The 23336-nt window shown below is 35.3% G+C and overlaps 3 protein-coding genes across 3 annotated transcripts in view; 2 read left to right on the plus strand and 1 right to left on the minus strand.

Annotated features, from left to right (window-relative positions):
- The window catches only part of HELRODRAFT_116381 (hypothetical protein), a gene marked incomplete at its 5' end in the record, with an annotated part of 20383 nt that extends 13369 nt beyond the window's left edge, over positions 1-7014 (plus strand). The window contains 3 exons of the mRNA XM_009032603.1: positions 1234-1459; positions 6393-6563; positions 6623-7014. Of these exons, the coding sequence (XP_009030851.1) occupies positions 1234-1459; positions 6393-6563; positions 6623-6928 (703 nt within the window). The 3' untranslated portion in view covers positions 6929-7014. The remainder of the gene's footprint in view (positions 1-1233; positions 1460-6392; positions 6564-6622) is intronic.
- Positions 7015-8165: 1151 nt separating this feature from the next.
- On the minus strand, positions 8166-9259 carry HELRODRAFT_194561 (hypothetical protein; the record flags this gene model as incomplete). The annotated part of the gene is made up of 2 exons (XM_009032604.1): positions 8166-8745; positions 9039-9259. The coding sequence occupies 2 exons, from the start codon at positions 9257-9259 to the stop codon at positions 8457-8459; spliced, it is 510 nt and encodes a 169-aa protein (XP_009030852.1). The 3' UTR covers positions 8166-8456.
- Positions 9260-15497: 6238 nt separating this feature from the next.
- HELRODRAFT_182336 (hypothetical protein) lies at positions 15498-21097 on the plus strand (the record flags this gene model as incomplete). The annotated part of the gene is made up of 3 exons (XM_009032605.1): positions 15498-15891; positions 16054-16207; positions 20953-21097. 3 exons carry the CDS (start codon positions 15498-15500, stop codon positions 21095-21097), a joined length of 693 nt encoding a protein of 230 aa, XP_009030853.1.
- Between the last annotated feature and the right edge of the window lie 2239 nt (positions 21098-23336).

The following is a 23336-nucleotide window of genomic DNA, read 5'->3' on the forward strand; positions in this document are numbered from 1 at the left end:
CGCCAACATTCGGTAGAATTTATATAATATTGTAAAAATATATATATATATATATATATATATATATATATATATATATATATATATTGGTCTTAAAGAGCAACTGCACGCCTAAAGACGATTCCACTTTGAAGCGAAATCATGCAATATATCAATTTAAATGCGCTATTGACGAGTGTGCGCGTCAACAACATCGTATATTGCTGTTACGATCACTTCAAGTGAAAAAGATAGTCAACTTGCATTCTTAGACGGTCTAATTATACAACATGAAGAACATCTAAGGTGTAATAACTTGAATTCTACGTCAATGTCAGTTGAGACATATATATGAGAACAATAAGAACTATAAAAGCTCAATATGGAGTTAAAAAACACTCGTAGAATGTCTGATACAATTGATTTTCAATTCCTTTTAAAACCAATCCATTTCTTTTTTGCCATATCCAACCTCACTATTTTATCCAAATTTGTCTTTTTCACTACTATTTTTCACGAAACAAAGGGCTTTATGCTGCTTAATTCCAGTTTTTTTTACATTTCTTCAAAGTAAACTTTTTAACTATGTTTATTAGACTTTTGTTTTCATTTTGTTGATTATTGCGAAAGTTTTAACTTCACCACAGCGAATACAATAGGCAGATAAGATGGATTAATATGTTTTTTTCACGTATATAGAATTATTCCGTATTTTTTTGAGATCTATCTTACCTGTATTATTTTCATCTTTACGTTGTCAAGTTATTCATTTTTTTATGCCACATATTGTGAATTTCCAATAAAAAATATGATACAATTATTGTTCTTCCTCCATAGTAAGTTACATGTTAAAATTTTTTTGTTCTTTTTCCTTAACTTTCAACTATCTAAATCACATTTCATTAATCACACATGTTTGCTTATTTTTTTTAGACAAGAATGATTATATTTTCATCTTTTTAATTACCTTTTTATTACCGATTTTGTTTTGTAAACCTCTTTTTCAAATTGAGTGCACACAGCTCAGCCACTCTATTATTGATTATTTGCGTTTTTGGTTTTTATGTTTTTTGTGTTGGCGTTTTATGTTCATAAAAGCTTTTCCATGCGTCATGATTATCGTTTTTTGTGAAAAAGGTTATTTAAGTAAAGTATTAAACTATTTAACACTCACATAAGCATTCAATTTTCTATTTATGTTTAACAAATTTATTCATAATTTTGTAATTGGTGATGTTTGTATACACGTTACAGTGAAAAACCCGATGTTGTGTTCTTGCAAGAAGTGGTTACTAAAAATTTAGGAGTTATAAAAGAGTACTGTACAAATTATTTTGTGGTTCTAGGCACTGATAGACAACTTTTTCCTGGGGAATATTTTACTGTTATGTTATTAAGAAATGACACAACAAAATATTCAAATCATTCTGTTCAACCGTTTTATTCTAGCATAATGTCTAGAACGTTACTCCAAGTTAATGTAAATATTTTTTTCATAATTTTTTTATTTAACGACATTTTTAATTTTTCATATAGTTAATTTAAAAATTAAATGTTTAAAGTCATTCTCTTCTAATTATTTTTTAAATGTATCCAAACAGCCAGCGTACGTAAATACCCGAGAAACTACGCATCACATACGTTGCATGTGATAAGCGGCAATATCTTTGCAATCGAATCCATTCACTGTAAACAAGACCAAGCCAGTTTATGATTCGAGAACGCTAGTGAGAAGTTGCAAAATGCTACTGCATCCGAGGCACCCAATGCGCCAGTTTAATAATCCCAAAATGCTGAAGAAGAGGTTGATTATAGGTCGAAATCTGACCAAATTTATCACTCCAAAAATTATTAACTTGGAAATATCTATCACAACCTTATTGGTTCTGGTGAAATGTCCAAGAACGATATTACGTGAGGCTGGCGATGGAGTTATGTTGGATACTCATGCTAATCGGGACGCCATTGCGTTCCAGCCCATCTCCAATATTAATTGGAACAATTAAAACTTACATTCTTTCCGGTTATGCATCGAAAGAAGTCAGTTTAGATTCGGTCAAGGACGATTTCTTTTATAAACTCCAGGAAGCACTAAATTTGATTTCTCGAATACACCTGGCTGACGATTTTAATGCCCATATCGGCATAAAAAAGCTGACTAGGAATCAATAAGAGTGACTTTTGGACACGATATTACCAACGTCAATAGCCATCGTCTTCTCTCATTTGCCACAGCTGGTCATCAGGAATGCTCTATTCCAGCATCCAATTGAGCACAAACTAACCTGGCAAAATCCATTAAGTAAGAACTCCGCGATTTTAGACAACTAGTTTATAAGTTTTAAAATTTTGATTGTTATTACAGGACGACATAGCTATCTAGGTCTAAAATGCTGATCTGATTATCATTTGTTTTATATCAAATCCATTTAAAACTGCAACTTGTCGATCTGTGTTGATGTTGAATTGCAGAAAGCTGATTATCTCAGCGGCCAGAAAAGGTTTAAAATTAGTCTTAAAAACCGTTTCGGAACCTGGTGATGGCGAATGACGTTAATTGAAAAGAACGACACATCTATGTTCATCTCTCTTTCGGAGTGCGCTAAGCTTTTTTGTCCGCCTATTCTTTGCCGCAATCAGCTGTGTATAAGGAGGATCGTTTGAATCTGGTGGCAAAGCAAAAAAGGTCCGCGTTGTTTGTCAGTGCGCTCTTGCGATAGTGACAAGTATACTAAAAGACAACACAAATAAAAACTTTACTATCTGATATTTCGGCCAAAATAAGAACGAGAATTGGCCACTGGAATGTCAGAACTTTGTATAGCACCGAAAAAAGTCACATTCTGGTTAGAAAATTAAAAAGGTTGAATATCAAGATGTGCTGGATTAGAGAGACGCACTGGACTGAAAGAGACAAAGTGTCGATAGACGGGTACGCCATTTGGTACAGTGGCGCGATGGTGGGGAGTAGACATGAACATGGGTAACCATATCTGTTGATTCAAATATGAGCGACGCGGTTACCGAAGTCTCGTCATACGACTACGAATGAAGTTCAAACATGCTTATGTTAGTGTAGTTGAAGTGTACGCATCTACTGAGGTAGCCGAGAAAAATGAAAAAGAAAATTTCTACAACCAATTGCAGATGGAGCTGGACATGATGTGTTACTCCTCATGGATGATTTAAACGCCAAGGTAGAAAACGACGTTAGAGTATTGGGCAAAACATTAGGAAAACATGGAATGACGAGTGAAGAGAAAAATGACAGTGGAACACAGTTGCTCGAAATGTATAGTGACAACAACCTATGTATCTCAAACACATATTTTTTCAAAAGAATAGTAAGAAAGCTACATGGGTTTTCACCTGATGGAAGAATAAAAAACCTGATCGACTGCATTATAGTTACAGAAGAATGGCTGACATCAATAAAGAAAACCACTTTTGTCTACCTGGGAAGCGAATTGATGACGGAGGGGAGATTTCATACCGAAGTGAAAAGAGGACTGTCTGTCAGGGGATGCGTTTAAAGGCTGCATGAGAAGATTTTTAAATGATACGATATCAGATATATAAAGCTGAAGAGGAGAGTCTTCAACGCCGATTTTGTTATATGAAGCGGAATTTTAAACCACATACTATGGAGAATATACTGAATGCAGCTGAAACGTATGGCTGCGATAAATCAGGGAAATCAGTTATCCGGACCATAATCCCATATGAGGAGATTAGACGGATCAGCCATACATAACCGCGGTTATCAGAATGCGCAGAATGAAATGGACATGACACATGTTGCGAATGTTTGAATCTGGTGGCAAAACAAAATAGGTCCGCGTTGCTAGTCCATACTCTTTTGCGATAGCGACAAGTATACTAAAAGGCTACACAAATAAAAACTTAGAACTATCTGATATTTCAGCCAAAATAAGAACGAGAATTGGGATAAACCTCAAGAAGCGAGACGAAGAGGAAAATCGCCACAAAGGTTGATCGACTGCATGGACGAAGATCTACAACGAGCAAGATTGTCTTAACATAAAGTTACAAGGGGAAGATACCGATTGACACTTTAAGAACTGGCCACGTTCGAAAGATGTCGTAAGAAAATCAGTGATTCCCCACAGCCGATAGATGATGGTTATGATGACCAGTAATTGGTCTATTTATCTATGTCAAGGTCTTGGTACCATTAAGGTATTAGCATGTCATTGAAACAATTATAAACCGAATAACTGCCTATTTTAAACCAATTTTTTACTAATTTTATAATTCTTATTGGTTCTTTAAAAGCCTACGAGCTTCTTTTTATGGGTGTCGACGTGGTCTCGATGTTTTTAAGATTAGGGTTATGTATCTTTTCTGATCTTCTGATTCTGAATCAGATCAGAAAAGATGAAAAATGACTTCTGGGCTGAGTTCTCTGACACCATGTCAACAATACCAAAATCTGAAATAATCCTGATTGGAGGCGATCTCAATTTCCACGTTTGACAACTTGCATGGCGGTTTTGGCTATGGAAAACGGAATGAAGATGGCAACCGCATCCTTGAGTTAGCTGAAAGTCACGGATTTTGTTTACTGAACACATATTTTAGAAAGAGGTTGGAACATCTCATAACATACAAAAGTGGACCATCAGCCACACAAATTGATGTCTACGCTGTCAAGCAACAACACCGAAGGCTATTCAAAGTTATACCAGGCGAATCATGTGTCGCCCAACATAGACTCCTTATGGCAGACCTGGTTGTCAAACTCAAAACATAAGTCTGAACAAATGCCTCGGTAAATCAAAACTAGGGAAGCTGAAAAGCAATATTCATCGTGAAAAATTTCAACAGATTGTCGCCACACAGTTAGACCACCAATCGCAAGCCAGTACTGATTGGAGTACATACAAAACCGTTTTGATGAACGCTGCAACTACAGTTTGTGGGGAAACTGGTACAAAACGTCAGCACGAACGGGATACTTGGTGGTGTAATGACAGTGTACAAAATGCAATAGCTGGAAACAAAGCTGCATACAAGCAATGGCAACAATCAAAGTTTGTTGATGACCACAAAATTTTTCGTGAGAAGAACAACTATGCAAGACGTGGCTCGGACAGATCAGTGCAGAGAGTGGCTCACTAAAAGCAAAGGTAAACAAGTGAATTCTCTGTATCGTATAGCAAAACCAGCAAAGCGTACGAAAAAAGACATAGTTGGTGCCTCATATATCAAAAACGACAAAAATGAGATGGCTCTTGAACAAGATGAGATCAAGCTACAGTGGCGAGAATACTTCAACCGTCTTTTAAATGAAACAAATCTCATCAATGTCAACTTTGACGCTCCACCCATCGAAGGTCCGATTCCAGACATCACTGTAGAGGAGCTTATAGAAGCCCTGAAAGCCATGAAGGATGGAAAGGCAGCAGGGCCCTCTGGACTCACAAATGACATTATCGAAGTATCTAGTACTGCAGGTATCCAAACGTTACTACAACTTTGCCGTGAAGTGTGGAGAAATTGCTCAATGCCGACTGAATGGAACTATAGCATGACAGTTCCGCTATACATAGGTAAAGGTGATCCATTGAACTGTTCATCATATCGGGGTATACGTCTGTTAGAACACTCCCTGAAAATTGTCGAGAAAATCATTGAGAGAAGATTAACGTCGTGCATCACAACGGGAAATCATCAATTTGGTTTCCTAGCGAGGAAATCTACAATTGATGCAATTCACATCCTTCGGCAACTGCATGAGAAGTAACTCGCAAAGCATCAACAACTATCACACATTTTTGTAGATCTTGAAAAAGCATCTAGTTCTCCGTGAAGCAATCAGGTGGAGTCTACGTCAACAACTCATTCCAAAATATCTTGTTCGAATTGTGATGAAAATGTATACTGACAATTACTTTCTTTCCGCTTTTGACAAAGCTTTTGGTAGCTCGTTGTTTTTATCTCTTTGTTAGGCGTTTAGGTATATTAAGTCAAGTTTCTATTTCACTGCTATGTCCATCCATTGATTTCCTCGTGCTAAATCTTCAAGCGTCATTCAGTAATACTCTGATTTTAGCCAAAAATGGTGTTGGGTGTGACTGGCATACATCGTGCCATCAGGCTACTTGTATTCGGCTTCCGCATCCAAGTAGTCAGGGTTTCTTTTTAAATATAGTCTCAGCCTTTTTCCTAGGCCACGGCTTGCTGTTTTTATACATCTTATGATTGTGCTATGTTACTGTCCGTCTCTCACGATATGTGTTATCTGATCATATCTTAACTCAAGGACAGAGTGAATATTGAAGAAATGTTTAATCGTATCAAAATACTTACTTGTCCTATTGCAAATGCGCAAATTTCTGATTTTAACAAATCTCCAACTTTAATTAAAATTGGAGTTTTTTTTATTCAAGGCAAAAGTCAAAGGCATAGAAATCTGTCTTTTAACTTCTCACCTTGAAAGCACTAAAACCTGGGAACAAGAGCGAACTAAACAATTCCGAAAAATTCTAGACGCTGCCTACGAAGTTCCTCATAGCAAAGCGGTTATTCTTGGAGGAGATTTTAATCTGAGAGATTCAGAGGTTTGAATTTATTGTATATCTCTTAAAATTTGATTCTCATAATTTTTTGTTTCAATCAGCTTGAAAAGATTGGAGGTTTAAAGAATGGTCTGGTCGATGTTTGGGAGCAAACGGGCCGAAGATCTGAAGCTCAATTCACTTGGGACACCAAAAAGAATGACAATTTGTCCGTTTCTGGTCGATACAAACCAAGACATAGATTTGATAGATTATATTACAGATCAGATTGCTTCATTAAAGCTGTTTACTTTGAATTAGTTGGTTTTGATAGAGTTGAAGCGTGTAAACGTTTTCCTAGTGATCACTGGGGAATAATGGCACATTTTAACATATTACCTCACGTTGAAAACAAATCCTTGATGTGAATTTATAATTTATGTAGCATTTCATGAAATTATTTTTGAATTTATAGACATGTTTGTCGTTACCCAATAACCAACACGATTTTTTTATTAGATTTTATTTAATAATAATATTATTGTTTCATTTAATACAGCGCCCTACGCGTAGCGTTTGGGGCGTTCGGGATGAATTGCTATGTAGATCACAACCAAATGCCTATTGAAACAAATGCTGCTTTAAATGCTTTTTGAACAGTTTAAGGGACGGTTTTTGTCTGGCATAAGGGGCAGACTGTTCCATAAAAAAGGATAACAAAAGGAAAATTCTCTATTAGGAAGTGCAGATTTGCTGACCGGTTGATGTAAATTTTTGGAGACATTAGATTCGAAGTTGGTGTCCAGCGTTCTGACGAATACGCAAGAGATCGTAAAGATAGGACTGTTGCTGATAATGTATCATCTGGTACGTAATAATTTTGAAGATAATTCGTTAACGTATTGACAGCCAGTGCAATCTGATTAAACAGGATAAGATATGTCAGGAACAAGTTTAGCAAGTCTATTTTGCACTCTTTGGCGAGAAAAGATACAAGGGTTGGGACTAGGAAGAACGAGGCTTCGAACTAAAGTTGATGATAGCTCAATAGATCAGTAGCGTCGGATATGACGAATTGACCAAATGATCATGTTGCATGATCACAGTAGAGATGTTATGTTTGAATGAAAGCGTAAAATCGAAACATATTTCTAACATTTTGATGGAACCTGAAATTGGTAGGGCAAAACCGGCGATTTTGACATCTGTAGATAATGAGCATCTTCGAATTTGTTGACGATTCCCAAGGTAACATGATTGACGATTTCTCTGATTTCAGTTGAAGAAGATAGTTATATAGATTTAGGTAAAGACATAAATTTTATGGATTATATTATAGATCAGATTGCTTCATTAAAGCTGTTTACTTTGAATTAGTTGGTTTTGATAGAGTTGAAGCGTGTAAACTGGGGGATAATAGCACATTTTTACAAATTACGTCACGTTGAAAAAAACAAATCCTTGATGTGAATTTATTATTCTATGCAGCATCTTTGATTCATTTCATGAATTGAATTTAGACATGTTTGTCGTTACCCAATAACCAACACGAATAATCAACAGCCAATCTTTGTGCAAGCGCTTATGTTGTCAAGCTGAGAAGTGATTTTTGACTTCGAAATGACTCTCTAGAGGCAAGTATCATCAGTATAGTTTTATCATTAGAAAAAAAACATCAAATTTAGAGATGGGGTGACATAAGTTTTTGAAAAGAAGGGGGCCAAGCAGAAAGCCCACTGCCAAGGAGAGTGAAAAAGAATATTGTGAACCTAGTTTGATGTATTGATGGTGATCGGATAGGTATGATCCGAAACGAGTGAGAGCAGGGCCTTTTATGACAAATTTGTGCTCTAATCTGCTAAACCATGTTTTGTAGCTTTTAGTGTCCATAAAAAGTGCTGCACAATTCTGATTTTCGCAGATGTTGGTCGTATCATGAAAGTAGATAGTGCTGTTTCAGTCGAAAAGCATGGCCTTTAGGCGGATTAGGGAATAGTGAAGTTGGGAGATGGAGATGCGTTGACGAGTTCTCTTTAAGACTAGACACTCAGCCAGTTTGAAGTTTGACGGTAGTTTGAACGAATAGTGGGATCGAGATTGGGTTTCTGGAGTAAAAGCAGAACTTGGGCAGTTCCGAACAAAGTAGGAAAAGTGCTTGATGCGGAAGAAAGGTTTATAGAGCAAATCCTTTAAGGACGGGTTTGGTAGGTTGCCGAGCGGAGATGTTTTATTTGGCAAGGAACGACTAAGGTTTATGTTATGTCACGTTATGTTAGGTGGCTGTGCCCGATGAGTCTTGCATAGACTCCTCACTGTCATTCTTTGCCTTGGAATTTGTTTTGGGGTCGAATAAAAAATTGTATTTAAAATTTCAGTCAGAGACAGTCGAAAAAGATTCATAAGAAGAATCAAGATAAGGACGAGTATCAAAGGAAGGAATGCTTGGATCAGCAGAAGCGATGAATGGATGGATAACATCTATTTTTGTTTTAAAATGGTTATTAAATGAAGTTACGAGAATTTTGCAGAAAAATAAACCAGTTGAGGATGCATGTGAAGAAGATTGTGACGTGATCGCCAAAGCTGAGGTCATCCTCGATTGAGTCCGCCTTTGACCTCATGATTTGCATACTGGCAGCTTCCTGAGCGATCATATATTTTCTTCTAGTCTCGGCAGTCCTTTTTGCTTCAACTGCAACGTTCGAAAAACGATAATTGGGATGGAAGCCTCTAGATCGATGTACTTTTAATTGGAACATGTTTGTCGAGTATATTGTTGATAGATGTTGATACGGCCGTTGTAATATCATCAGTATTGAGGTTGCACGAGAGAAAATCATCAAACGCCGACAAGTTCAGTTAGCGGAAATGATGACGATGTCGAGTGATGATTGTCGGGGGTGGCTTGCTTGGTTACATATTGAAGACGACGAGACTGCGGATGGAAAAAGCACAGTCACTGGTTACTATGTTGTTGACGATGTTGCGATGAGTATGCGTGAAAATGAGATCAAGGATGCCGCCGCGATAATATGTTGTGAATGCACATGTTAAGTCAACCTGAAGGAGTCTATTACTACCGTTGTTAGTTGTTGATCTATGTCGGTTTGTTGATCAAAGGCGCTGAAGCCTCCGCATACGATAAATGGAAGGTCAAGACCTATGATGAATTTTATGTGGTCGTTGAACTGGTTATGAAACTAGTTGGTACCTGTTCCTGACGGTCTATTGATAGATGAAACTATGAATTATGACAAACATGTAGTAAATTTTGTAGTCAAACTTTCGAACTCGTTGTGTACTGCGTTGACGATAAAGATGGCCTCGAATAAATTGTTGTAGACAATAAATGGAAAGAGCACCACAACTTTTGTCATTAGAGCAGGCCCAGTTCTAGACTTGTGCATAGGCAACATTAGAATTTGCCGCCCCTCTTTAATAATTTTTGATTTGAAAAATAAAATCTGATTATCAATCTCAATTTTATTTTACTTCATTTGAAAGCAAGCTTTTCACAAATAAATTGATTCATTTAAAAAAATAACAAATTATTAATTCGTATAAATTGTATTTTTAAATGAATTTTTCTGGCTTTAAATTCAAAAACTTTTTATTAATTCTCCCATATCCTATTGATCTTCAATTTTTTCTATTGAAATGGTAGAAAGACCAACCTAACGATGATGGCACATTTGAGACCTCAGATACACTTATTATTTTTAAGTTTTAAAAACTTCTTTCGGAATGTTAGAAGAATCTGAAGAGCCATCGAAAGGTTAGGAAATCCTTCAAAAAATTTGGATGAAAAATTTATTGCAAAACATTTTTGGATCGCTTCTTAATAGATCAACAGATTTCCCTATATCTTTCGTTTCATCCCACGGTTCCCATCCGGTGATATCTGATTTACCAGCAGATGCTAGTGCTAATTGTAAGTCCTTACCGCGCTTTATTAATTTGTCATCCTTTAAACTTATTCCGTTTAGGGTGTACAGAAACCCAAATGACTCATAATGTTTTAATAATTTGGAAGATTCGTCATTTACTGCTTGGATTGAAAAAGGATATGTCTTATACCATCTTTTACATGTCTTATAAAAGATACTCTACACTTTTACTATTCAATTTTATTACAATTTAAAAATGAGAAAATAGATTTTAAAATTAAAATAGATATGGTAAATGTGATTTGTGTAATTATTTGAATTAGTTTAGTCTTTCTATTTTTGTTTGCATTCGAATAAACGTTCAACCAAGTTTGCGTTTGAAGCAGTTGTGTTCATCTAACAGAAATCTTGAACCTACGGAATAACGATTACTTGCCGATCGTTGGTAGTTACAACACTGGTGTTGGAAATAGAAAGATCTTTGAAGTTATAACACTGGTGTTGGTAGTAACGAGCGTTAAAGTTTACAACAATATTATAACAGTCAGTAGCGAATCTAGATAACTTTGACGAAAGGGGCCAAAATTTTGAAAATTGTTGAATTTTGACGAGAACAGCCAAATGATTTGTAGTTTTTAACTTTCCATGGACCGCTTTTATAAACAAGTTTGAAATCTGAGAAAAGAAAGTTAACCTCAATAGAAAAATAAACTGCTAGAATTAAAAATTTTAACACTTGAATGTGTTTTCACAGGGGATGCCGGTCAAGCACAACGAGATCAAATCAGTTTGCATACACGTACACCAGAAAAAAGATAGTAAATACGTATAAATATTATGCAAATGCATAAAATAAATTAATTAAAAAATATTTAAAATGAATAAAATTAAAAAAAAAGAATAAATATTTATTAATGAACTATAAAAATGTAAAATTTGATGAGTTTAATGAATAGTTAGCTGTTCATGGAAACTAAAGTGCTAGACCAGACTCTAAAAATGTGCGAAAGTGCGTTTGAGAGCAAGTATAGGCATAATAAGTATATGGCTTTACATTACTAAAAATTAGTGAAAATTAAAATTTTTTAGAAAAAGTGCCGCCCCTTGTAAAAACCTTAAAAATGTGTCCCTCCCCAGATGGTCCTCTATGCTTAGAACTGTGCCTGCATTAGAGAAGCATCAGTGAAAGTGACAAGTAGAATACCTTGGGGGCGCAAAACTAGTAGTATAACGTTGGGGGCATCCGAGGGTATCTAAGTTTTTGTGATAATGAAGCTAACAAGTTTTTTCTCCGAAATAACTTCATGTAATAGAAAGGCTGCAATAGTTATAATGCTTTTTTTCAAATTATTTATCATTATCTTGATTCTATAATTCCATGTTTTCATTACTAATTAATTGTTATAATTAGATATGTTTATTTTTCATTGTTTTGTGGATTTTAAGAAGGCGTTTGATTCAGTCTGGCACGAAGGTTTGTGGGCAACTTTGCAAAGTATGGGAGTGTCAATAAAAATGGTAAGGGTGCTGAAAGGGCTTTATGAGGAGTCAACAATGGCGGTAAAGGTAGGTACAGAGCTGGGAGACTGGATCAAAGCGAACATGGGAGGTAGACAAGGAGATCCAATATCACCATTATTGTTCTTAGCACTGTTGGAAAGAGGCTTGGAAAAAATGGAGAATGCAGATATTGAGGGAATCGACATTGGAGGCAGAGTGATAAGGGACCTCAGGTTTGCAGATGATATAGATCTGCTAGCACCTAGTGCAGAGGGTCTACAGAAACTGATCGAGTTGACGTACGATGGTGGAAGAAACCATGGACTACACATCAACAGCAGTAAGACAAAGATAATGATTTCGGAAGCAGGTGGAAACAATGATGAATTCCAGATAGGAGCAGAAAAGCTCGAACAAGTGAACCAATTTATATATCTGGGCAGCCTCATAACTGATGACAATAATTGTTCGAAAGAAATTGATAGAAGAATAGCAATCGCGAGAGGAATGTTTGCATCTTTGAAAGTAATATTGAAAAACGGTAATGTATCTACTAAAACAAAGTTAAAGGTCGTAGAAGCGTGTGTGTTTTCTACATTGATGTATGCATGTGAGACTTGGACGTTGAAGAAAAGAGACAAAGACAAACTGGAAGCATTCGAGATGCATTGTTATAGAAAGTTGCTGGGAATCAGTTGGAGACAAAAGATAAGAAACGATGCCATAAGAAAACAACTTGGAAGACAAAAAACTGTGTATGAAAGGGTTAAGAAAAGAAAGCTGGGTATCTTTGGGCACATCTGCAGAATGACAGACGACAGAATGATCAAAAAAGTACTGATGAGAAAGAGGGACTGGAAAAAAAAAGTTGGAAGACCTGTGAGGAAGTGGATGGATGATATCACGGAATGGACGGGGGTTGGAACATTGGGCTCAATGAAGATGGCGAGGGAAAGAAAAGGATTTTGGAAAGATAGAAGAATACCATCGGCCTCAACGGTCCCTTAAGGGACTACAGAGGATCATTGAATTGAATTGAATGTTTGTAACGCGCGATTGTTAAGCTGCTGTATGTAAGCACAGCACGAGTTGTAAAAAGGAGGTTGTAGTTGTTGGATTATGGGGCTGTCCTGGTCATCGAGTTAGCTCTGTCACTAGAAGTGCAATGTCTCGCGCTGCTATTACGCGATGGCATGGTTCGAATACTATCCCTTTGAAACTCAAAGACCATTATACCAGTACGATGCGGTGCTTGCGCTTGCATACATAATGTGTATGCAAGCCAGTGGCGTGGATAGTGTACAGTCTTTGTGGCACCATCCATCCATCAAATCACTATTACAAGATCAGTTTGCATTTCGTCCTACAGGTTCATCTACATCCGCCATCATCTCTCTTACTTCTACGATAACATCATTCCTTAAAAATAATAATTATGTTCATCTTATTGCTCTCGACTTTTCTAAAGCTTTTGACACTCTCAATCACTTCTCACTTTCAAATAAGTTAGCCTCTCTTCTTTTACCTGACAACATTTACAATATTATAATAAATTTTTTTCTAATCGGAGTCATTCTACTTTTTTTAGCTCTACTCTTTCATCTGCTCTATCTATTAATTCTAGCGTAGTTCAAAGTTCTGTCCTTGGACCATCTACCTTTATCATCAATGCTTCTACTCTAAAAACTATTCATAGCTCTAATCACATCATCAAATACGCAGACGACACCTACCTTATCATCCCATCATCTAACTCAAACACCATCCAATCAGAACTTGACTCATTAACGATACAATCTGTCACTTAATCTAAATAAATCATTCGAACTCATCACTCACAATAGCCGTAAGAAAATAACATTACCTCCAGAATACCCAACAATCACTCGCACAAGTCAATTAAAAATATTAGGCATCACATTCGCCTCCACACTGAATGTACTCTCATCAAAAAACTAATCCGCTCCAATTATCTACCTGCATCATATCCTACCGTCACTCATATTCAACACACTCGATTCAAGACTGTTCAAGAAAGAAGAAAATAACAACAACCACGTCATCCATCCTTTACTACAACCAATTAAAACTACTACACACAACCTTTGTCAACGCAAGCATAGCTATCAAGTCGCCACCCAATCTACATATCAGAAAAGACCTTCATCACAAGACACCTCAAACATATTTACACTCGATAATACTTTATCATTTACACAACTAGTTTTTATTTATCGATCACCTCACTAACTCACTAAGCCATCACCTAGCTTATGAATTTGGCTTTTTATGCCATTAATTCATTTTATTGTCATTTTATTTTATTTATTTTATTATTATTATTATTTTATTCTATTTATTTTACTTTTCATGTTTAAACGGTTTTTTTCTCCGTTTTTTTTTAGCTTTTATTTATCGATCACCTCACTAACTCATTAAGCCATCACCTAGCTTATTAATTTGGCTTTTTATGCCATTACTTCATTTTATTGTCATTTTATTTTATTTATTTTATTATTATTTTATTCTATTTATTTTACTTTTCATGTTTAAACGTTTTTTTTCTCTGTTTTTTTATTTATTTATTTATTCGTTTAATTTTAAACTACTGCCTTGCATGCTGTAACAGTTTCTGCGTCTGTCAAATCCTGATTTCTAAAGAATAATAAAAAAAAAGTTTAATTATAAGTATAGAATAACATGTAAGCAGCTTTGCGTTTGACAGAGTTGCATTATGAAGAATAAAAATAACGCTGTGTTGTGTTTATCTATCAGAAATCAGTGAACCTACGAAGATACATAACTTGACGATAGTGCAAGTTGCAACAATATTTTATAATGATACCAGTCATGAATAATACAAATACACAATTATAGTATGCTTAAACTTGGACCTTATAACTGATCGATCAAGAACTCATTGACGAGCAGTAAACAAAAGGCCTTTAACTTAGGTGAGTTTATAGGCAGTTAAGCCGTAACTTAATGGAAAGCGAACGGTTAACTTTAATATATCTAAGCAGATATTTTTAAAAATTGTATTGAAACGCTGAAAGTGTAACATACAAAATCAAAAACCATAAATAAATAATGAGGCAATAAAAATGAAGGGGTTTCGTTATCATGTTTTTCTTATACAATGTACATTCACACCTATATTCTTATATACACATGCACACAGGCATACAAAAAACAAACGTTCAGATACAAACAAGTAGGAAAATGAAGAAATAATATTGTTTAAAAATGAAATACTGATAATGACTTTGGACTTAACATTATTGAAACAGAATTATAATATGTAAATAAACAAACTTACCATACAAAATTAAAAAAGACAGTACGTAAACCTATTCACCCACCGGACCAATCACACCAGTCTAAAGTTCCCATTCAATTTTATGCAAAAGAAATTAATATAATAGATTCTTTTTTTTAAGTTTCAAAATCCTACAATACTAGATTCCGCAAAACGTCCTGGGTATGACATAAAACGGCATCCACGCTGCCTTGCGTGCTTTTGAGCGAAAGGCTAGGCCCACCGCCTATAACTGGTGGTTGTCGTCAGGATGGGTGTCCGAATGTAAAAACTTTTCCCCAAATTATTCCTATGCCATCACAAAGAAAAACAACGGCCCCTAGTCCCCAGCAGGCCTTAAGTGGTCAAGGGGTGCCAAGAAACCCTGGAAAGTATGCAATAGCGGAGGGATGTTGCAGAAAAATTCAGAATGGCCCCTCTATGGTACTTAGACTTGGAACGCTCAATGTTGGATCACTGACTGGCCGCAGCATGGAAATTGCAGAAATGCTCGAGCGTAGAAGGATTGACATCTGCTGCTTTCAGGAAATCCGATGGAAATCGAATGATGTCTGTCATGTCAACTCAGACAAAGAAAAATATAAACTATTCTGGAATGGTCAAAAGACGGCCAAAAATGGTGTTGGAATTTTTGTCAGAGAACAGCTAGCCCAAGAAGTACTGGATATTAAAAGGATTAATTCACGTGTCATGTGGATCAAGCTTCGCATAGAAAAGCAAACAATGATTATTTTTTCTGCATACGCACCACAGACAGGCGAATCAGAAGAGATGAAAAATGACTTCTGAACTGCATTCTCTGACACCATCTCAATAATACCAAAATCTGAAACAATCCTGATTGGAGACAATCTCAATGGCCACGTTGAAGAGAAAACAGATGGTTTTGACAACGTACATGGCGGTTTTGGCTATGGAAAACGGAATGAAGATGGCAACCGCATCCTTGAGTTTGCTGAAAGTCACGGGTTTTGTTTACTGAACACATATTTTAGAAAGAGGTTGGAACATCTCATAACATACAAAAGTGGGCCATCAGCCACGCAAATTGATTTTTTTGCTGTCAAGCAACCACACCGAAAGCTGTTTAAAAACGTCAAAGTTATACTTGGCAAATCATGTGTCGCCCAACATAGACTCCTTATGGCAGACCTGGTTGTCAAACTCAAAACATAAGTCTGAACAAATGCCTCGGAAAATCAAAACGTGGAAGCTGAAAAGCAATATTCATCGTGAAAAATTTCAACAGATTGTCGCCACACAGTTAGACCACCAATCGCAAGCCAGTACAGATTGGAATACATACAAAACCGTTTTAATGAACGCTGCAACTACAGTTGGTGGTGGAATGACAGTGTACAAAATGCAATAGCTGAAAAGAAAGTTGCATACAAGCAATGGCAAAAATCAAAGTCTGTAGATGACCATACAATTTTCCGTGAGAAGAACAACTATGCAAAACGTCAAGTTGCACTGGCTCGGACAGACCAGTGCAGAGAGTGGCTCACTAAAAGCAAAGGTGAACAAATGAAATCTCTGTATCTGAATCTTGCAAAACAAGCAAAGCGTACGAAAAAGGACATAGTTGGTGCCTCATGTATCAAAAACGACAAAAATGAGATGATTCTTTAACAAGATGAGATCAAGCTACAGTGGAGAGAATACTTCAATCGTCTGTTAAACGAAACAAATCCCATCAATGTTAACTTTGACGCTCCACCCATCGAAGGTCCGATTCCAGACATCACTTTAGAGGAGCTTACAGAAGCTCTGAAAGCTATGAAGGATGGAAAGGCAGCAGGGCCCTCGGGACTCACAAATGACATTATCAAAGTATCTAGTACTGCAGGTATCCAAACGTTACTACAACTTTGCCGTGAAATCTGGAGAAATTGCTCAATGCCGACTGAATGGAACTATAGCATGACAGTCCCGCTGTACAAAGGCAAAGGTGATCCATTGAACTGTTCATCATATCGGGGTATACGTCTGTTAGAACACTCGCTGAAAATTGTCGAAAAAATCATTGAGAGAAGATTAACGTCGTGCATCACAATCGGAAATTATCAATTTGGTTTTCTAGCGGGGAAATCAACAATTGATGCAATTCACATCCTTCGGCAACTGCAAGAGAAGTACCTCGCAAAGCATCAACATTATTACACATTTTTGTAGACCTTGAAAAAGCATTTGATCGAGTTCCCCGTGAAGCAATCAGGTGGAGTCTACGTCGACAAATCATTCCAGAATATCTTGTTCGACTTGTGATGGAAATGTATACGAATACTAAGACTTTTGTCAGCACAACGGTTGGAAACACAGATGCATTTGACATCGGCGTTAGAATTCACCAAGGCTCGATTCTCAGTCCACTGTTATTTACAACTGTGATGGAACAAATCACAAAACTGATACGCACTGGTGACATTTATAATCTAGTATATGCTGATATCGTTTTAACAGCCACGTCTGAGCAGAATGCAGCACAGATGTTTGAAGATTGGAACACCAGACTCGCCGATCATGGATTCAAAGTCAACATCAGCAAAAACAAAGCAATGAACACTGGTGAACCCATCCAATCCACAGCTACTGGACGATGGCCCTGTTCAGTTTGTAAAGCTGGTGTAGGTAACAATTCAATCAAGTGTCAGCAGTGTAACCAGTGGTGTCACAAACGTTGTTCAAAAATAATTGGTACTTTATCTAAAGTGTCCAATTTTGTTTGTCCTGCTTGCATCAATCCACGAAATAGCACTGTTTTTGAAGCCATTAAAATAGAGAAAGTCACATCGTTTCAATATCTAGGGGATGTTCTGGATTGTACTGGAACAGTTGAAGCTGCCGTTCGAGCACGCATACGTGCAGCCTGGAATAAATGGCATCTCCTTGCCTCTATATTGATGCCGCGTGACATCCCACTACCACTGCGATCAAGACTTTATAAATCTGTGATACGTCCGGTGTTGTTATATAGTGCAGAAACATGGCCAATGACAACCAAACTGGAACAACAACTTCAACTAACCGACATGAAAATGCTCCGATGGATGCAACGAATTAGTCTGAAGGACCACATCAAATCTACCGAAATCCTGCGTCGTGCTGGTTTAGATGATATAAAGGACGAATGCGGTGGTTTGGTCATGTCAAACGAAGTGGAAACAGTGCCATAACTTGTCTTGCAGATGTTGAAGTACCTGGCACACGTCCCAAAGGCCGTCCAAAGAAGTCCTGGTCGCAAACAATCGAGCAAGACATGAAAGCTCTAAATTTAAATGAAATGGATACAACTGATCGTCTAATTTGGCGCAAAAAGTTGATAGCAAAGAAAACAACGTCCTACCTCGGGAAACCGGGTCTCTGGACGCAAAAGGAAGATTGATTGACTAGATTCCGCAAAACTACACTTCACATGTAAATTCAGGGAAGTTTGAAGATTTTTTTCTTTTCGATCTACCACCGTTTCTGTCAGACGCATTTCGGAGCGTTTCGTGCCTTCAACAGAATGGCGTCTTCCAAATTGCTTATGACAGTCTGTTAGAAAGAATAAAAGTAGACTTAATATCATACAATCAATAAATGTAAATATAACGAAGAACCACAAAATAAAGATTTGTCTGAAATCTTTGAGATATTAGTTCAAAAAGGGGAAAAAGTGCTGGAACAATAACATTATTCCAGTAACGGAGAAAACCCACTTCATTTAATAACCATTTTAAAACAAAAATAAATAATAAAAATACGCTCCGTTATACAAACAGCCTAGCACTTAATAGTTCAACTTATCAAACAAATGAATAGTCAAAATTTTTGTTGAATATTTCGAGAACATTTCAGCACATAATACTCAAAACCAATCATTCATAGCCCACACAAGAACAGAAAAAAACAAGTTCTTGATGTTGATTCAAACAATAGTGAACCTTATAACGACTTAATATCACTTTGAGAGATTAAATAATTTATAAATTCTGTTAATAATTACGCTTCTGGTCTTAACATGATAACATACAACATACTTAAAAACATACCGAATAATTCACTAATTGTCATAAAAAAATGCATTTAATCATGCATGGACAAACTCTCTCGTACCCGACAAATAGCGTGAAGCACTTATTATTCCAATATTACAATCTAACAAGCTAAAAAAACGACTCTACAAAGTCCCGACCAATCGCAACACATTGTTTACAATTATGAAAAATTCTATACCACAGAATATCATACCATCTACATGTTAGCGAACCAAACAGCCGAAATCAATGTGGAGGAAAAAATCTCGATATGCCCTAGACCACCTAATTTCATTTGAATTTTTTGCAAGAGAAGTACTCATCCGCAAGGTACGGCATCATCGGATTGGAATGAGACCGACTGCCTCTATTCATACGTCAATTTCTGGAAAAAAGAAAATTTAAAATCAAAGTTAATAATACTTGTTCTCAATATAAAAAAATTTGAAATAGAAATTCCTCAAGGCTGTATAATGTCATCAACCTTTCTTTGTATCACAATTAACGGATCGGACGATATCATTCCATCAAACTTTCTCAAATGGTTTTATATTGATAATAGCCTAAAGTGGAAAAAATTGAAAATATCGAATACAAACTGAACATTACTTTGAGAGACAGTCAACATTGGTCAATTAAGAATGAAATCCAATTTTCGAATAGCAAAACCAAGGCATTGCCATTGTTTTCCAAGAAGAGAAAACTGGTTTATCCAAATATAAATTTTGAAGACATGCCAGTAAATTTAAAAACAATTTGAAATTTTTGGAAATAATATTCAGCAACAAATTAAATTTTCTGACAAACAATCAGTATGTCAAGAATAGATGCATAAAATTCTTGAATCTAATGATAACGTTGTCTCATTAAAGATGAAAGACACTCATAGATAATTAATAGCAATGTACAAAGCCAAGATTAGATACATAGACTTGTAGGCTATAACCTACTGCGGCCTACAAGTCTACGAGGAAACCAAAAAGTCATATTTAAAAATTTTAAACTCGATCATAAACGAATCAATGAAGAGAAGCTTAGATGTACATGGAACATTTCTGACAATCAGTCTCCAAATATTAGCAAACGAAATGCCGTAAAATCTTAGATAAATCAAACTCTCCCTAAAGTATTTTGTTAAAGTGTCCGCCGATCTAGATAACCCAACTTTCCAATATATTCAACTTTTATTATACAAAAACCTCTTAACAAAAACCAAGAATAACCAGACCTTGAAAGGTCTTAAAAATAGAAGAACACACAAAAGACTTGAAAAAATAAACATTGTACAAAAATATCGGTAAAATATTTCTATCTGGAAAATGTAACATTAACATAGACACTTTCAGCAAAATAACTGACATATTAATTATAAAATTGGTAATGCAAGAATTCCTACAACTTCAGTCCGAGGGCGCCTCAGTCGCTTGCATTGGCGCTTTATAAATGATATTTATTATTATTATTATTATTTATTATTAATCATAATGACATGATTATATAGACAGACGACTCAAAATTTAAAAAATCTACAGCAGCCCAGCCGTAATAAATAACCATGAAGTACGGCAACATTTACCAACACCTCAATTTACATAGCAAAATTCTATGCAATTGCTATAGTCCTGGAACATCTAAAAAAATTAGGAAAACAAAAATTGATTTACAATAAGCAAGATATACAACGTCACGCCAAAAAATTCTAAACTGACCCATAATTTCATTTTAAGTAAATCAGACCTTCCTGTTTGTGAATACTGTAATGATAATCCAACCATGCAACATTTATTTAAACACGATGAAGCCAAAAGCAAGCGAGAAAAATTAGCAATGAAAGAGAACATCAACCTCAACTTCCAAACTCATGAAGCATAAACAACTTAATAAACTACCTAAAACATAAACAACTTAATAAACTACCTAGAGAAAAAGACTTTTGGCACACAAAAGTACCAAAATGGGAGCTACCATGCTGTTAGAAAAATGAGTTTTAGCTGGATTGTCGGTGGAGTTGAAAGCAGCCACATATCATTCTTATAAAATTGTTTGAATCCCTTTTTGATATTAGAATAAGTTTATATATAGAAATACTCTTAACTGATATTAAATAAAAAAAAGAATAATATTGAAGACTTTTAAATTTGACTCTTCTAATTAATATTCATGTCTAACAGAAGCGCTTCATTTTATATAATAAATTTTTTTTATGTGAGAAATATAATGAAATTAATTTATTGTTATTAAATAAATTGTTTAAAATTTTTTAAATATTAAATAGTTTTTTTTAACTAATAAAACTATCTTTAAAAAATGTTAATCAATAAGAATTCTAAAAATGCTACAAAAGATGGAGACGTTTCAGGGCTATGCTTCGTAATTCATTTTAATCTGCTTACATCTAGGTTCATTGAATAAGATGGAAGAACATTATGGTATTGCAATAACTAACAAGTTTGCTTTGTTTGATGGGGACGAGGATTCCGATCCGTTGGATATTAATAAATTAAAACAAGATGAAGCTGAAAAACTAAAGTTGCAATCACAAGGAACCAAAGAAGCAAAATCACTTGATACTAAAAATAGAAGTGGCAAAATTCAAAAGCTGTCGGTGTGGGCTTAGAAAAAATAAAAAGATCAGACGATTCAAAAAAGACAAGTGGCAGTAGCAGAAAAGAAAACCTTCCCAATGGCAAAATTACAACTTCTGTCATTAGACCTAAGTCTTCAGATATAAGGTGAAGCAATTAATAATTTTATTTTTAATTTTTCATGGTTTAAAATTATATATATATATATATATGTATATATGTATTTTTACAATATTCAATAAATTCTACCGAATGTAATAGACTATAATTTTTACAATATTCTATAAATTCTACCGAATGTTTGGCGTTGGTGTGTTTGTAGTTCGTTTTTTTTTCAGTTTTTCTTACTAAGGTTTTTTGGTGAACGTTTGGTTTATTGGAATCCGAGTGAATCGTCATCAGTGCTTTCTGCTGTTTATATGGGGAGATATTGACTTTGTCGGGTGAGCTTAAATGGAGATTGACTTTGTCGGAATGGACTTGGATGGAAATTGGATGTCAGGTTTCTTTATTGGCTGGTCATCTTCTTTGGTCTCCTATCGATGAAGGAAAGGAGACAATAGAGGATGACCAGCCAATAAGGAAACCTGAACCTAGTTTACATCTAAGTTCATTTTGACAGGGTCAATCTCCATTTAAGTTCATTTTGATAGAGTCAATGTTTTCCCTATATGAACAGCAGAGGGCACTGATGATGATTCATTCGGAATCGAGATATGGCCTTGTTTGCAGCGTGAATTCGGAAAATAAGTTTTTTGAATTTTGGTAAACTGAGCGTTCACCAAAAGACTTTAGTGAGAAAAATTGAAAAGGCGAACTGCAGACATATTAACGCCAAACATTCGGTGGAATTTATAGAATATTGTAAATATATATATATATATATATATATATATTTGCTAAGAAATTTCACTGTATTTTCAGCTTTGATCAGTTTGATCAGTTTCTGGTTCTATTTTTCAATAAAAATTGAACCAAAAACTGATCAATGCTGTAAATGCAGTGATATTTTTTAACAATTGTATCTACAACAGTCTTATCCATAATTTTATATATATATATATATATATATATATATATATATATATATATATATATATATATATATATATATATATATACATTACTGTATGAATTCTACCAAATTGTTGGCATTAATTAATTTAAAGTTTGTTGATTAATGCCAAAAATTTAGTAAAATTCATACAATACTGTATAAAATATTGTCTCCTTCCAATATATATATATATATATATGTATATATATATATATATTATATTTTTTATATGATTCAATTCTGACTTCTGGACTGCATTTTATGACACCATCTCAACAATACCAAAATCTGAAACAATCCTGATTGGAGGCGATCCCAATGGCTACGTTGGAGAAAAAACAAATGGTTTTGACAACGTACATGGCGGTTTTGGCTATGGAAAACGGAATGAAGATGGCAACCGCATCCTTGAGTTTGCTGAAAGTCACGGGTTTTGTTTACTGAACACATATTTTAGAAAGAGGTTGGA

This window comes from Helobdella robusta (assembly GCF_000326865.2).
Source record: "Helobdella robusta unplaced genomic scaffold HELROscaffold_84, whole genome shotgun sequence".
Lineage (NCBI taxonomy): Eukaryota > Metazoa > Annelida > Clitellata > Rhynchobdellida > Glossiphoniidae > Helobdella > Helobdella robusta.